Source organism: Penaeus chinensis, chromosome 7, assembly GCF_019202785.1.
Source record: "Penaeus chinensis breed Huanghai No. 1 chromosome 7, ASM1920278v2, whole genome shotgun sequence".
Lineage (NCBI taxonomy): Eukaryota > Metazoa > Arthropoda > Malacostraca > Decapoda > Penaeidae > Penaeus > Penaeus chinensis.
In genome coordinates, this window is record NC_061825.1 from 36387113 (window position 1) to 36404368 (window position 17256).

Here is a 17256-nt window from a genome sequence, read left to right on the forward strand (position 1 = left end):
ATCATCATTATCTCTATAACCACCTTTTCTCCCCTTTTTCAACCCCCTCTCTCAATTATTCCTCCCTTTCATCCCTCTTTCGTCTGCCGTACCCATGTTCGGAATTCGCGGGTTATTTTTTAGGCTTTTTTCTTTCTTTCTTTCTTTCTCTCTCTTCTTTTCGTTTTTTTTATGTCTTAATTATTCTCACTCTCACTCTCTGTCTCTGTTTTTTTTTTATGTGATTTTGCTTTAAGACTTACGTGTGTGTTTTCTGTAAGGTATGTTGATATAAACAAGCAAGGTATTTGGTGTATAATTTTTTTCTCTTAGTTTCATTTTCGTCGTGTAACTAATTGGTCCCTTTTTCTCTTTCTCCATCAGTGTGTCACTTGAAGCTCGCCCTCCAGCTGTCCGACGAGGAGTGGGCCAGGGAGTTCCAGGTCGAGAAGCCCACCAAGGGCGACCGCAACTTAGTGTTCTACGCCCGGGGTCCCAACGCCTCGAGTGCTGCTGTGGAGATCGCCCATCGCCTTGGGTTTAAGATGTGAGTGAGGGGGTCTGTGTGTGGGGTGTGGGGGAGAGGGGGGGTGGGGGGAGAGGGAGGGGGTTTGGGGGAGAGGGAGGGGGTTTGGGGGGAGAGGGAGGAGGTTTGGGGTACTAAAGTTGGTGGGGGAGAGAGGGTTTTGGGGTACTGGGGTTGGGGGAGAGGGAGAAATCGGGAATCGTATAGCAGTTCAGGGTGATTAGATCCAAGTAGTCAAAGGATAAGGGTGGGATTTTTGCAAGGATGTCCGTAGGATAAGGTAGGGATTAATAAAGGAGAAGGGTGTTTTAAGGGCGATTAAATCATGGTTTCAGGAAAAATGTCCGGAGGGAGAGAATCCAGGGAAGGGGGTTGTTAAGACAAAGGGTCGCATGTTCCAGGGGGAAGGGAGGGGGAATGGGATGTGTTGAGAGGGGGGAGTGGGAAGAAAGGGTATAGGGGGAACATGAGTAGGAGAATGATGGATGTCAGCAGTTACTGTGAGTGTAAAAGGAGTGGAAGCAGAGAGATTGGAGGATGGAAGAGGTGTAGGCATGTTGTCTTGGGTCATGATTAAATAGTTTTGAATGTCTTCGAGAGTTTCTGAAGTACAGTTGGTTGGGGAGGCCTGAGAAACAAAAGTTCTAATGAGGGGGGAGAAGAGGGTGGATGGAGGAGAGAATGGATGAGGAGAAGATGGGCTGGAGCGTATAGCTTGTCTTGTGCGATGAGCTGGGTGAGGAGTACAGGAAAGTAGTGATTGGAGTGTCTGGAATAGTGGTGGGGATTGGGGCATCTGGATTTAGAATGTTAAAATGTCAGCCTTTCATCCTTTCAACATGGCTCTCACACCTTAGGAAGTGGATAGTAGAGGGGGTTGGAGTACTGAAGGAAACGAAAAGGGGAAGGGGAAAAGACCCGGGGGAGGAGGGGGAGAACTTGGGGTCTTCCTGAGGACAAAGTAACTGTTGTCCTTTTTTAATGAGGACAGTGATTTGATGCATTTTGTGACCGGATCTTGATTTCACTTTTGTAAGAGGAAGGAAGAGAGAATTGTTACAAGTTACGGATTCTTGGATTTAATACTTAATTGATTAATGCCAATAATTTGCTTTAGTTGAGATTGTAGGTTACATGAAGTCATGCAAAGTCATGAAATAATCAGAATGAAAGGGAAGGGAGTCCTCATTCCAGTAATTTTTCCCCTGAAATGGTAATATTTATCTATATTCTCAAAAACCTTTACATATATACATAAGAAATGCAAAATCAGTTCCTCTTTTAACCAGCTCTTTCCCCCTTTTTCTCTCCCTCAGGTCAAGGCACTACATCGGAGGGTGGGAAGAGTACAGCAAGAAAACCGGGCAGCCCTCTCACCAAGAGCCAGGACGCTGGTCCCTTCAGCAACTACTACCAGAACCAGTTTGATCAGTACTTCCTGTAGATACCAGGAATGAAAAACAGAAAAAAAGATACTAGGAAAACCAGTTCATGAAATAAGAAATGGAAAAATGTATCTTTGAGGAGAGAAGATAAGGTGGAATTTGAATTTACTCGGAATTTATGCTGCATCCTTCTCAGAGCTATAGGGTTGCCCTTGCACATACTCATAGATATGGTTAGAGGTTTATCACATAGGCAGTCTTATTTTTTCTATTTACACTCGCGCTTCATCGTCATCTTCCCGTGTCTCCTTTTCTTTAAAGATTTTGTCCAGATGTAGACAACACTTCAGCTTTTAGAAGGATGGAGTCAAATTGTTCAGAGGAAAATAAAATGCAAAGATATATATACATATATAAAAGAAAATGAATGGAAAAGCAAGGGTATGATTTTTTTTTCGAAAGAAGATGATGATCCAACGAATTTCATGACAAGGAAGTGAACGATAAAAAACTTCTGAAGTAAAAACACAGTTAAGGTTATGAGAGAGTGCAAAGCATTCAGTTTTGAAAGAGGAAAATGAAATGAAAGACAAGGAAAGTAATACATAGTAGAGGAATGGAAGAATTCATTTTCGAACCTCTTGTTAGCGCTGACAAGAGAGCAGAGAAGCACCGTAAAGAAAGGCATTGATATTAATCCCTCCCCTACCTTAGTCTCCCAAATGTTGTACCAGTAAACCGGTAGATAGTTGTCGCTCTTCAAGGGTGAAATTTCTGCTCCTCCTTTATACCTCTTCTGAGTAGATAGTTTACCCACCAGTATATGGGAACAAAGTTTCTACTGTGTTTTATGTAGATGTTGGGGGGATTATATAGTCATCAATTGTGTGTGGATTAAAGAGAAGGGAAAGGCAACAACAGAAAATTGTTAGAAAGAAAAGATAAGAGAGGATTTATGTGCAGTACTATATTTGAAAAGTTGGGGGGGAAAAAAAAAATTAAAAAAGGGTACCTGTAGGCAGGTTGTGATGCAGATAAATGTATATTATACTCGCTTGTAGATCTCAATGAAATGTAATATATAATACCCCAATACTCCTGCTCCCATTTCCAGTGTTCTAGTACAGCTGTAATGGATAGACCTTACGAAGACTGTTAACAATTTTCTGTTAGTCTTTTCCCCTTGTCTGAGGTAGCCAAGAAAGCTGGTGCCAATCTGTTCGGTTGAAGTATTAAATTATTTTTTTTTGTTGACAGAATCGGGGGAGTTAAAGCTCCTTTGATGTGAATTATTCCTAAGTTTCAGAAATGTGAGGTTTTCAAGAGAAAGGATTCTTTTCATTCTGGCTTTTACTTTTTTTTTTAATGGCCTGTGATTGCATATCTCATAATTCTTATGTGTAGTTTTATTTTCATCATTTACATTTTTTGCTTTTGTTGATTTTCCATCGAGGAAAAACTGGAATATGTCATTATTTTTGTCTCTAAAAAGAAAAAAAAGGATGATAATTTTGGTTAGTGGGGTTCTATCACTGCACAATTTAATACCCTTTCAATGGGGTTTGCATTACGGCTCATCTGTTACAGAAGCACAGGATTGCAAAGTATGTTGCACATGATGATTGGAGCTCAAGAAATGTGGACGTCCCTTTACTGCAAGAAAAAGAGTAATAGGAATATGATGTCTGGAGAACAAGAGAGTGAGGAGAGGGTGTCACTGTCGACTCACAAATAGGTGTATGAAGACTTAATGCAGAATGGGCTATGAACTACAGCCACTGCTATGGAAACTTTTATTTTTTATATGTTTTATTTTTATCTGCTTTTACTTTTTTTTCACCCCTCCCCCCCTGAGAGGATAGGATAGGATAGGGTAGGAGTGTATACAAAGAAGTGTTAAGGTTTGTATATCGGTTGGAAAGTAATTCTGTGATGTATGTGCCTAATGTAACTCCATCTCGAAGAAAAGACAAGGGAATCTCCATTTTATTACAGATCTTTAGAATTTTTATACTCAAAAAGCAATTCAGATGTATTACCTTGTCTATTCAGTCTTAAAAACAGAAACAAGTGAAAAAAAAAATGAATGACAGTTTAGTAGCCTTTTTTCCTTTCTTTCTGTCTTTCTTGTTTGTCCGTTCTTTGTCTTAGTCTTTCTTCTTTCTTTATAAAGGATTAATCCTTGAGGCGTGTTCCTTTCTCATAATCAAATTATAGCAAAGGAACATGCATCAAGGATATTTTTAAATCCTTGCAAAAAAAAAAAGAAAAGAAAAAAAAAATGTAAAACTAAAAACTTCTACTGTAGAAATTAAAAACTCTCAGATTCGTATTTTTGGAAGAAGGATTAACGAGGACTCTGGAACCTGCAATGCGCTTGTTATTTGTTTTGAGCGCATTGTGGTATTTATTGACCTCGGAAGAGCATGCCGGGAGGCGAGTCGAGTCCAGATATATCATTAAAAAAAAATAATGATTGAAGCTACGACTTGTCTCCTGGAAAATACATGGATGAGAAATGCTTAGTTATATAATTTTTTTTTTTTTTTTATATAACATTTTTTGCCATTCACTGTCACTTATATGCAGATCATCCTAGACATAACCCACCCCCAATGCTTCTCCCCCCCCCCCCCCCCCATTAAGATTAATGACGTGTGACAAACTCACCAAGGTTGTAAAACAGCCCACAAATGACTTAGTGTAGTTAATAAGCTGTGATGATATAAATCCTGTATCTCAAGTCCAGAGTGATCTGTATTAGTGATGATGATTATGATGATGGTAGGCTGCTCAATAAACTGTTAATGATAAAAAAAAAAAGGTGGTCTTTTTATATTCCTGATCATGAAAGAAAATATCTGAATTATTTATGGTTTGTCATGAAGGTACCTGTTTGAAATATTATTCTTAATTGGTGAGTTATATATTATCTAGACTATTTTATGGTTGTTCTACATATTATATTTACTTGTTTTTTCTTACAATTATCGAGGATTTTTAGAAACTAGTTTTGTTCATCTTTTATTACAGTTTTAAAATATAAAAACAATATATGAATTTTTTTACTGCAATAGAGGCTATGTAAAGTTAACTATTGCAATAATAATAGACAAATGTAAGGTTATGACAAGATAAATAAAAAAGATGAAAGTTTAAAAAATAAACAAAACAGGTTTATGCAATCATACAAACTAAGTCATATTTAAAACAACATTCATGTAAATCTTAACTATTATCAGACTTACAACTATTCTCATTTACTTCCTTATAACAAAACCGATAAACAATATTAACCTCCCAAAAGCTGGGGTAAAAAGAAAATAATAATAATATTCATAATATGTATTTAATACACAAAGAGTTCAATTTAGTAAGCATGAAACTTTTACCTTGCCAACCAAATACACACAGGTATCAATGAAATGATGAAACCATGATGAAAGAGCGATTGATTGATGAAAGAGGGAAAGTCAGAAAATACAATGAAAGGACATTTTGTTGCTTTCTTGCTTGCTGGTTTGCCTTAAGGTGTGTAGGTGAGGTTGAGTGGCGGCAATCTGGTGGCTGCTGAGCGATCTCCTCCGTGACTGACTCTAGGCCTTACTCGGCTCACAAGCACGCTCCCACAGTCGTCCTGCTGTTGGAGAGAAGGAGCAGAATCAGGAGGTGTAGGTGTATTAAACAAATGGAAAAGGAGGAGGAGGAAGAGATCAAGTTAACTGGGAAGAAGGAATCTAGAAAAGAGTAAAAAAAAAACAGGAAGAAAAAGAGCAGAAAGGAAGGGGGAGAGAAAAGAAAATAATGAAACAGAAAGAATAAGATTATGGAGAAAAAAAGAGAGAGAAAATAAAAAGTTTAAGTAATCAATTAAAAGAAAACTAATGAGTTATTGCATACTTATTTTTAACAAGCAAAAGCCATAGTCACTTACTGTATTCTGCTCTATGTGTTGTCTTCTGTTGGCAATTTCCCTCAGCATGGTCTTCCCACTTTCTCGTGTCTGTGGGAAAAAGAACAAAGAAAATGAGAGAGAACAAAGAAAATGCTGAATAAAATAGATGTACATTTTGTTAGAAACTTGAACCTTACCGAGATCAAAAACCGATGAATCACCTACTGCTTTAATAACATAAAAACCTATGTATAAAATTGCCTAAACTTCAACAACCACCAATAGAAAGGAAGAAATGCTCAAATTAAACTCAATAATAGCACAACTGTAGTGAGACACTAGTGTACCACGGAGATCAGCAAGTATACACTCTTACACTATCCTGAGCAGTACATTTTCAAAAGACCTCATAGTCATTGTCCATACTTCTAATACGTTTTCAAAGAAGTGCTATAATAAATTTAGAGACAGAGAGTCTAATTTCACTCTTAAGAATTACATGTGTGATATATACTTCTAAGATTTACTACACAATGCTTAAAATCATATGGTAGAAAAACACACACTGCACAAATTAGAGTATTGTGCATGCCCTTTTGAACTTACTCTCATATGTTCCAAAAATATCTAAAAATTTAATGCAATAAAAAGAGACCCTTATGATTTGACACACTAGAAAAAACATACATTTTCATAACATTCATGCTTTAAATATTCCTTTTCCCTTAGTAATCCACAATTCAATAACATCCTCACCAAAAACTTTTCTTTTTCTTCTTCTTCCCTTTCTTCTCTACAGTACTAAACTATTTTGAAACTTATCTAATTAGAGGTTTCTCACCCCCTCCCTCTATTAATTACTAAATCATTTAAAACATCCCACCTATAAATTACCCTTCCTCCTCTTCCCTCCCCTCCTTAAGGTTATTAACAATTTAACAACATCCCAGTTTAAACTTTCCCCTCCCCTTCCTCTACCCTCCCCTCCCTAGTTATAAACAATTTATTAATATCCTACCTCTAACTTTTCCCTCCCCCTGTGCATTCCCCTCCCTGCCCTACGGTTATAAATAATTGACATCCTACCTTTCATTTCACTCTCCTCTTCCCTCTTCCTCCCCCCCCCCCCCCCCCATGATAATAAACATTACAATAACATTCCCACCCATGCCTCTCTCCTTTCTCTAATACCCCATTTTCCCCAGCTGGAAAAAAAAAAAAAAAAAGATTCCCAAAGCTCAAACAAAAAATCCTCTTACCTCCATAAACAGAGTGCACTTCTGGGCATAGTCATAGGCAAGGTCAAGCATGTTCTTCTGCAGGTGATGACTCGTCAGGAATTGGTACACCTGGCCTCTGTCCTCACACCGGTCTGCATCTTCTGTCTCTTGCAGGTAACGCTCATAGAGGACAGCCGCTTGCTCTCCCTCCCCTAGGCGACTGTACAGCCTTTCGAGGAATCAAGGATTATTGTTTAACGGTGTTTTGTAGGTCACTATGGAAATGTAAGTTACATGAAGGAGGGAATGGCTTAATGAAGCTCTTTAGAAGGGAAGCATAGAAATTTGGAAGGAAGATGGAGAGGAAAAAAGGTTTTATGCTCCTTTGGTGTATATGGAAGTTAAAAAAGAGGAAAAGGGGAGATTAATTTTCTGAACCTTTTTTTGCAGAGAATTAATGAAACTGAAGCTCTAAATGATTTCTTTGAAGCTGTATCAGGAGGAAATTCTAGAAATTTTAGAGGGAAGGGAGGAAGGACTTAATTGCACAGTTATTTAGCATCTTGCTGGATAACAAACTTCAACAGAGAAGGGCATTGGGGAAAGAAGAATGTTTTTGATGTTGATCAAAGTCTGTGGGAAAGTTAAATAAAACTGACCAAAGTATCTGTAGTTTCCACTGAATTTCTTTCCTTTTGTCATTCAAATCTTTGCAGCTTCCCATAAAACACTGACCATCATTCTCAATAAGGAGCATGCAAAATCTCAGTAGGGCTTGGGGAGTCAAATAACACTCATGCACCATTACTCAAAATATGAATGTATCGTAAAAACTACTTATTCGTGACACCAGACAGTTGTCCAATTTTGCATTTTCTTTACAGTCTTTTAGGTATGAAGTTTCCAAGTAAGGCAATATTCCCCACTCAAAAAAATAGAAGGAAGAATGAAAAGAAAAAAAAAAACCTTTGCCTATGTTAAGTATTGCCAGATAACTGGGGCATGGAGTGTCATTTTTCATATTTTGTTCTGATCAATTCTTTCATGTACTTGTTACTTTGTAAACTTCATAATACATTTACAGGCTAACTTATCATCAGGAAGTCACATGCAAGCCATATTTCAAGTGGGCAAAGACTCTTACATTTGAATTCTTTGTCCATATCCTCTGGGTTTTCCTCTTATTTCTTTGTTATTTATCATCATATTTCAATACCATCTATTCATGTCTGGTATAGAGACATAATTTGGACATATTCTGTATCATATCAAAGTGTAATGTTGTGATAAAATGCTATAGAATTCATCAGAACAATATCAAAATAAGGAGAGTTTCTCCCTGCATGCAAATATGAAACTGCCCTTAACTCAATTTCTACCAAGAGGGGCCCTTCCCATTCTGACAGTCTCCTTAACACTTGAGGCACACTCCTTTCACTCCCTTCTCCCTTATCTCCCTAACCTTAAGGCTCCCTAAAAACTTACTTTGCCAGCCGCATCAATGCAATGCCCTCAATGTCTCCTACACTGTGGGCCTTCAAGAAGCACTTCTTGGCCTCATCTGTCTTCTCCAGCTTCTCGTAGCTCTCCCCAAGGGCGACGAGCATCCTTGAGTCATTGGGGCGTAGTTTCTGGGCCTGGGATCATAGAATGGTAAAAGAAGGTAGGATAAGTATACTTTTGTTTACAGTTGTAAGGGCAAAGGTACAAGTTCATGTTTTCTGCATGTGAGCAATTTTCTAAAGAATACAAAGCTTCAAACTTAATGTATAGTGTATAAATTTTTACTGTACCGTATTACTATAATCAATATCACAATGTTTAATTACCTGTTTGAAATAGTAAAGGCAATAGGCAGGAAGTTTAAGGATTTCATATGTCTGACCAAGGCCATACCATGCTCTGTAGTCTCTTCTGTTAACATCTGTTCACAAAATAGTGGTGAATTAGAAAAATGTATTGCATTGTAGTTATCAATAAAATAACTAAGAGTTGTGCTTTACAGTGCCAACTAGGAAATATAAATCTAGTTAATAGTAGTAAATAATAACAAAACTTAACTCTTCAAGATAAAAGAAGGGCAAAATAGATCACGAACTGTATTAGACCTATTACAGTAATAACATCAAATAAATATAATAACAGTATGAGCAGAAATAATAGATATAACAATAACAGTATATGCATATATTACAGAAGTCTCAAATTTAAGTAACACACAAGTCAATACCTATAGCCTGTCGATAACACTGGATTGCTGCGCTTGTGTTCTTCATCTCCATGTATTCGTGCCCCATGAGTGTCCATGCAGCTAGGTAGTGAGGGTTAAGTCGCAGTGCTCTCTGGAAATACTGTACGGCCTTCTCATGCTGTGAGCGTAAACTGTAGTAGTTGCCTTTGGGGATGAAAAAATATTGTTGGAGATTATCTTCTTCTTTGGTAGATAATGAAATGAGAGGCATATAAGAGGTGCAGACAGTAATGAAAACCAAAAGAGAAGATGACACAAATGAAATAATGACTAATAAAAAATAGATGAAACAATATTCAGTCCTTCACAGTTATGAGTTTAAGATTTGAGAACCTGACTACATGTGCAAATATATAAACACAAAAACATATTAGATATAACAGTAAAAAAGATTAATATTTTGTACAAGAAATGATAATGAAAAAAAAAAAAAAAAAGTAAATGACGAACCAAAGACTAGGAATGTAAGCCTCACGTATGTTACAAGTTGACTGCATAAACTAACAACCACATACCTATGACGCAACATGTTTCCACCCGGTACTTATCCACCTGCACTACTCTGTGTGCCAAGTGTGACAGCTCCACCCGCATTTCTTTGACATAAAGCAAGTTCGAGTATGTGTCCAGATTGTTCAGACGGAATGGGTCAAGTGACTCTAGCTCGTTGAAGATCGCCACGGCTTGGTCGACCTCTGGAAAAAAAAGGATAAATTGACTATTTATTAACCAATTATTAAAAAGAAAAAAAGAAAAAAATTTAGCAACTAAATCTACTTATGATTGCAAGCAACAGAGGAAGCTGTGTAGAGAAGCCAATAGAACAAGAAACCAGACCAGACTAACCCCATTGCTTATGGATACACAATCACAAGTATGCAAAACAATCTGGAAAGCAACTTCACACATTTTACTGAACATGCTCTTACCTCTCTGATTGTGGTGTGTGATGGCTACCTGAGCCATGATATATGTCGAGTGGGAGAGACCAGCTTCTTGCAGGCCGGTGTAGATCTCCAGAGCCTCATCATTCAGTTGCAGCTCCAGGTATGTGTGTGCGAGGAATAACTTGCGCATCCAGTGATCTGGGAGTTTCAGCGTGCTCAACTAAGGAAAAATACAAACCATTAGAAACTATAATTAAAATATGGCATGCACTGAATTCCTGATTTTACAGAGTTAAATATATAGATAGCTGTTGTGCTAAAATACTATTAAGCTTTAAAACATACATGAAAATGAGATGAGAAGACTCTGCCTACCATTAACAGATTATTAAAATTATAAACTAAGTTCTCCTTTCTAATATATCAGTGGGCCCTAGTGACCGATCCGAATTTCCCCATTCCTTGAACTGGCGGGAAAATATGTTTTTTTTAAATACAATTGCAATCAATACTGTTATTATAGTTATTGATGTTATGATCATTAAATTGTTATTAAAATCTTTAACATTTAAGACAAAAGAATAATGCAAAATACCCTTTCCAAAAATCAGGGAAAAGGATAAAAAGGTAGGGCAGGTAGGACTAATAACTGACTCCTTGATGATTAAGCATTTGTAGAGCCATCTCTGTGAAAATACAATATATAAACTTTTATTACAGTGGACATGGCATGTATTCTTTCCATCCGTGCCAATTGGTTAAGTAATTGTCTGTACACATTCATACTCACTACAATGCACACAGCTAACTCTATTTAATGAGAAGCATCCACTGAATACAATATCTCTGGCAACTAAATCCATCAAGAAAGAAAGAATGAAAGAGAGAAAGACAAAGACATCAACCAACCATTTCTCTGTCGGTGATAAGGGCAGCCAGCTCTAGCCACGCACCCCAGTGCAGGGGCTCGAGGTGGAGGGCCTGGCACAAGACCTCCACTGCTTGTCTTGTGAGGTCCAGGCGCTTGAGAACTACCCCATACAACCACAGCAACCAGGCATCCATCTCACCCTCACTGTAAGAAACCGTAAGAATGGTGAAGGTGACAACTCTATTGGATCTTAAGCTGTTCCAAATTAATTTCAATCTCAAAATTTACATCAAGATTTCTTATTTCCAAATTGATGAAAAGAGAGAACCATTAAAACAATCATGAGGACTTTTTTGCATAGAAACATGCTATTTTAATTCCATATCTAGAGTCAGAAGAGGAAGAGGAAGAGGAGGAGGAGGAGGAGGAGGAGGAGGAGGAGGAGGAGGAGGAGGAGGAGGAGGAGGAGGAGGAGGAGGAGGAGGAGGAGGAGGAGGAGGAGGAGGAGGAGGAAGAGGAAGAGGAGGAGGAGGAGGAGGAGGAGGAGGAGGAGGAGGAGGAGGAGGAGGAGGAGGAGGAGGAGGAGGAGGAGGAGGAGGAGGAGGAGGAGGAGGAGGAGGAGGAGGAGGAGGAGGAGTAGGAGAAGGAGAAGGAGAAGGAGAAGGAGGAGGAGGAGGAGAAGGAGGAGGAGAGAAGGAGGAAGAGAAGGAGGAAGAGAAGGAGGAAGAGAAGGAGGAAGAGAAGGAGGAAGAGAAGGAGGAAGAGAAGGAGGAAGAGAAGGAGGAAGAGGAGGAGAGACAGTAAGATGAGGGAGGAAGAGAAAGAAGAAAAGGAAGAGAAAGAGGAGGAGAAGGAGAAGGAAGAGGGGAGACAGAAGACAAAGAAGAAGAAAAGAAAGAGGAGAAGGAAGGAGGAAGAGAAATGGGAAGAGGAATAATATGAAAGTTGAGCCTCACCTAGATTCTGGTGCAGATGAGTGCTGGTTGTACATCTTTGAGAGTTCTGTGTGTAGGTCCTTCAGGTAGGCTCCTTTGTGCTGGTCGTTGGTGACTGGGCCGAAGAGAAAAGCAATATTAGGATTAGAACCGAAGTGTGTCTGCTGTAAGTTCCAGCTCCTGACTAACCTTAAAGTGAATGTATGCTATCTGGTAAAATCTAACAATGGTTCAAGGTTTCTTCTACAAGGTCTTAAGTTATAAAGACTAAATCCTTCTAAAAAACTGATTTGCAATTCTGACAGATTATGCATTGGAATATTTCTCTAGTCCGTAATTTCTTGGACTGTACTGGCATAATAACAAATAAATAATGTACTAATGTAAACACACTCAAGCATATATACAATAATAACAACTTGCATATATAGCCACTATTTGATATTCCCCTGTATGCATCTCTTCCTATGATTAATATCCATTAAGGAGGAGAATTTCTATTAGGAACAAATAATTGTGAGAAGATATTCACCCCTTGAAACCATTTCAGTACAAGTCATACCACAAGTTCTTGAATACGAGCCATAATACATCCGAACCCATAGAAACAAACATAAAATTTTCTTAGAACCCTTTAAAACATAGCAATTTATGATGATTCTCATTCAAATTGCCAAGGGAACTTCAAACATATTATAATTTCTAAATTGTCAGCAAGACTCAATGATATAAAAGCATGTAATATTTATAAAAGATCCTCCAACCTATATCTGTATCAATATCTATCTTCACAAAAGATGCTTGATTAATAACTCAAGGAAAAAATGAATAAACATATTAATAAATCTATCACTTTCATAGAGGCGACAATTAATTCAATTGTAAGTAATAACATACCCAATGGGTCGACAATATCCTCATTCTTTTTCTTCTCTCCGGAAAGATACTGCGAATATAAGTGGAGGAACTTCCCCAAATCTGTTGTACAGTCTTCGGTAAAGTAGGCACATCTGACGGGAACATGGCAAAGAATGAATAATGTAATCATAAGAATACTTATTCAAATACCCTTCCTAATTTTAATATATATGATAAATATGAAACTTGCTTTTTAAATATTTTCCATGAAGATTGTACATAGATACAATGCAATATTTTTCAGAAGTAAAACAATCGTCAGTATAAAAGAATAAAATAGCTATAAAATGGGTGAGATGACTAAAATATCAAAGGGTACACTAAACCATAATACTCCATAATCCTTAAAAAAAAAAAAAAAAATAAATAAATAAATAAATAAAAATCATAAATGACAGGAAACAACACCAATCAATCTCACCTGTCATATTCTTTCAGATCAAAATAAGACTTTGCCAGATGATAGTGGTCTAGCTCGTCTCCTAACTGATCATAGTAGGAGTATGATGATGGGATGGCCTCCTCTAACTTCACATCGCGGACACAGTAAAGGAGCTCACTCAACCTTGGGAAATAAAGAAGAATCTTGAGAATCATATGAGGGTTAGAGGGAAAAAGACAAAAAATACTAAAATGAAAAAATAACGGACCTAAATCCTTGTTGGTTAAACATCTAACATAATTTAGAAAATGGTAGTAACTCTTTTTCAGGGGGGGGGGGGGGGGGAATCACCCACTGAAATTATTATTATTTTTTTTTTTTTATAATACATAATAATAATAACAACTGTGATAAAAATAATAATGATATCATACTACTACTATTAATGATGATGAAGATGAAGAATATAATAAGAACAACAACAACAATAATAATAATAATTTTAATAATAATCAAAAAACAATACTAAGTACAAAAAGAATAAGTGGTAACTGTTTACACCCCTCTCAGAATAAGGCCTTATTACTCTAACAACCTTTGAGACACTTCCTTGGTATTCACAAATATTACTGCATAAATCAAAACCTAGCTTGGGGTTTTGAACCTTTCGACCCCCACCGATCCTGACCTTAGTCTCCACGCAGCATACATACTGTACCTTTCACAATATGGCTGTCCAAAAGTACAAAAATATATTCAGTGCTTAGTAGAATCTGACATGACTATTTTCTTGCAGAGACCTGGGTCTGATCAGAAACATGAAAATGTGCATTATCTAGTAGTTACCATGGTCTCCGCAATGTGTGCTCTTACAAAATGCAGCAAACTTTTACCACATATATGCTGACAAAATCTAAATCAAAGAAATCTGCTTATCTTTACCAGAGTGCCAATAATCTCTGCTGATTGACGTACAGCATGAGTTAGAGGTATAAGTGTATAATATCTACCGTAAATCCTATGAATGTGAATGGCATGATATTATACAATGGCTGTGATGGACTAAATTAATACACAACACCAAATGACATACTTTGCTCCATCGGCACATCAGAGGGAGCTCATCTTTTTCCAATAGTATTAACTTAATCTAGCATCCCTACTGCCAACACACCCCAACAACCCTGGCCACAAGCCGATTTACAATACCGCCAATGATGGTAAATACCGCAAAATCCAAATGCAAAACACTAATATCCAAATCAAGATATGTCAAAGTCAAAACTAGAATCCAGGAACAAAACACAAAATGTCTAAATGAATCCCGAATCTTTACACAAAATCTAAAAAATCAAATCCAAATCCAAAATTACAAAACATCAAAATCAAACTCAAAATTGCGGAACAAACAAGGCCAAAATCAAACCTAGAACCAGTAAACAAAGTCAAAATCAAAATCCCAGAATTAGTAAACAATATTTCCAAATTAAATCTTAAAATCTGTACACAGTATGTCAAAATCAACCCTTGAATCCGAACACAAAACGTCAAAATTCAAAAACATCATCCAAATCAAACCAAGATTCCGAACGCAGTAACGTCAAACTCAAACTTTGAATCCGAAAACACAAAACGTCAAAATTAGACCCAGCCTCCCAACAAGACACGCTAAAACCAACACCAAAATCCAACCAGAAACGTCAAAAAATAAACAAAATAAATAAAATAAACAAAACAAATAAAATAAATAAAATAATCAACGAAGCCCTCTTTGGACGGTCTCGCTTACCACTTGGTCGTCTGTAGGAGTCCTCGGAGGTAACACTGCTCCCTCGCCACCATCACGTCCTTCTTCAGCGCCCGCAGGAACTCCATGTCCTTGTGTGGGGGCGAGGAGGGTCTTCCCGGCCGAGAAATGTCCTCGAATCTACTCGAGGACTTGTCAGCAAGGCCTTCGTGTCTCGCCATTGCCTGTTTGTAAACACCGGCGGCGGACTACGGGGCTAATTATTCTTGCTGTCCTTTTTTCGTTTTGTTTCTTTGAGTTACTGAAGATAAGTGGAGGTTTTATTTTTTGCTGGTGTTTCTTGTGTTATTTTTTAAGACATGAACTATTCCTCGATGTCTTATTCGAATTATAAATCAGTTATAGGTCCGTAGAGTATATATTCGTACCGCCACCGGTTTATAATTTCGGCGGGAAGAATTTTATAAATTCCGATGAGATACGGAGATAAATTTGATAGTTGTTTCTTAAATGTTCACACGCGCTTTGCAAACTCACTATAATGTATTATCTTTGCATTTTCGCCGTTTTTACAAAACATTTTAATATAAATAATGAAGCACTGAGGAGCACAGACATCCATCTATCCAACCACAAACACTTTTGCATGTGTGTGTGTGTGTGTGTGTGTGTGTGTGTGTGTGTGTGTGTGTGTGTGTGTGTGTGTGTGTGTGTGTGTGTGTGTGTGTGTGTGTGTGTGTGTGTGTCTGTGTGTGTGTGTGTGTGTGTGTGTGTGTGTGTGTGTGTGTGTCTGTGTGTGTGTGTGTGTGTGTGTGTGTGTGTGTGTGTGTGTGTGTGTCTGTGTGTGTGTGTGTGTGTGTGTGTGTGTGTGTGTGTGTGTGTGTGTCTGTGTGTGTGTGTGTGTGTGTGTTTGCGTGTGTGTGTGTGTGTGTGTGTGTGTGTGTGTGTGTGTCTATATATATATATATATATATATATATATATATATATAGGGAGAGAGAGAGAGAGAGAGAGAGTAGGGAAATAACAGAGAGAAAAAGGAAGAGAGAGGGAAGGGGGGGGGGGGGGGGCAAAGAGAAAACTACAATGAAGAAATTAAAAGAGGATAAAGTTGGAACAAAATTATGGGTGAAACATTGTTAAAGACAAGCAAGGCAACACAAAGGTTGAAACCACCCCACCCTTAATAACAAAAGATGGGACACTAGCAGTAAGCTCCGAAGAAAAGGCAGATGCACTGGCAAGACATTTCTCAAGTAAAATGACAGTTCCTTACCCTGAGTAAAAACTAATCTCACTTCCCATCTTAAGTAATAAGAAACAAAACAGGATTTCAAGAAGCGAGAGATAAGTGGAGAAGCTCCTGCGGAATGTAGACACAAGAAAAGCTACAGGACATGACGGTGTTAACCCTCGGCTGCTCCAGACGTGCACAAAGGAACTGTCATCTCCTCTCACTTCGATTTTTAACATATGCTTAAGCTCCTGCAAATGGCCTACTCTTTGGAAACAAAGTAATGTTGGCCCCATCTTTAAAAAGGGGGACAAATCCAGTCCAAAAAAATTACCGGCCAGTTTCCTTGCTGTCAATCATCGGCAAGATATTTGAGAAAAATAATATCTTCCCACCTAACAAACCACCTCAACAAAAATCATCTTCTGTCTACCCGTCAATATGACTTCCGGAAGAACCGCTCTGCTGCCGACCACCTGTTACAGATGACTGCAGACCGTCAGTTGTTCTTGCCCTGGACATAGAGGGAGCCTTTGATAGGGTATGGCACCTAGGTTTGTTAAGTAAGTTAAGCGTATTTGGAGTGGTCGGTGAACTTCTGGTCCTTTTGAAAAATTATCTACTCGACAGAAAAATGAAAGTAGCTCTCATTTCAAAACACTCTGCTTACTACGACATCAGAGCAGGTGTCCCTCAAGGAAACATATTGGGCCCTCGGCTGTGGAATGTCTTCCTCAATGACTTACTCCACCTCATTCCTGAAGCCTAAGCATTTGCGGATGATGGAACACTTTTCTTTAGGTATGAGCCCGAATAAAACCCAGCTAATGGTTGTCGAGAGGACGAACAGTGACGTCCAAGTAAACTTCAATGAAAAAAGAATATGACCACAAGAGGAAATTGACATACTGGGCATCACATTTGACAAAAAATGACTTTCAAAAGTTACATAGAAAGCTTTGCGAGAAGAGCTTCGCAGAAACTTGCATCCCTGAGAAGAATCAGCCGGCTGCTGGACGGTGAAGG

General features: G+C 38.1%; 1 protein-coding gene and 1 pseudogene across 1 annotated transcript; one reads left to right on the plus strand and one right to left on the minus strand.

Annotated features, from left to right (window-relative positions):
- LOC125027051 overlaps nt 1-4713 on the plus strand; it is a 60205-nt pseudogene extending 55492 nt beyond the window's left edge.
- A 507-nt stretch (nt 4714-5220) lies between these two features.
- Nucleotides 5221-15228, minus strand: LOC125027050 (cell division cycle protein 23 homolog). Its single transcript, XM_047615715.1, has 13 exons — nt 15039-15228; nt 13289-13432; nt 12847-12959; nt 11971-12064; nt 11053-11218; nt 10186-10363; nt 9772-9951; nt 9236-9400; nt 8835-8929; nt 8491-8642; nt 7045-7234; nt 5825-5893; nt 5221-5530 (listed from the first exon to the last, which is right to left on the minus strand). The coding sequence occupies exons 1-13, from the start codon at nt 15215-15217 to the stop codon at nt 5417-5419; spliced, it is 1839 nt and encodes a 612-aa protein (XP_047471671.1). The 5' UTR covers nt 15218-15228; the 3' UTR covers nt 5221-5416.
- Nucleotides 15229-17256: the final 2028 nt, after the last annotated feature.

What these genes read in the sequence shown, in the direction of transcription:
- LOC125027050 (XM_047615715.1), bottom strand. Translation starts at nt 15,217, where the DNA reads ATGGCGAGACACGAAGGCCTTGCTGACAAGTCCTCGAGTAGATTCGAG. An exon ending in GGAAACATGTTGCGTCATAG is followed by an intron (nt 9,401 to 9,771) that starts GTATGTGGTTGT and finishes TCATCCCCAAAG; the next exon opens with GCAACTACTACAGTTTACGC. An exon ending in GCCTTTACTATTTCAAACAG is followed by an intron (nt 8,643 to 8,834) that starts GTAATTAAACAT and finishes CTATGATCCCAG; the next exon opens with GCCCAGAAACTACGCCCCAA.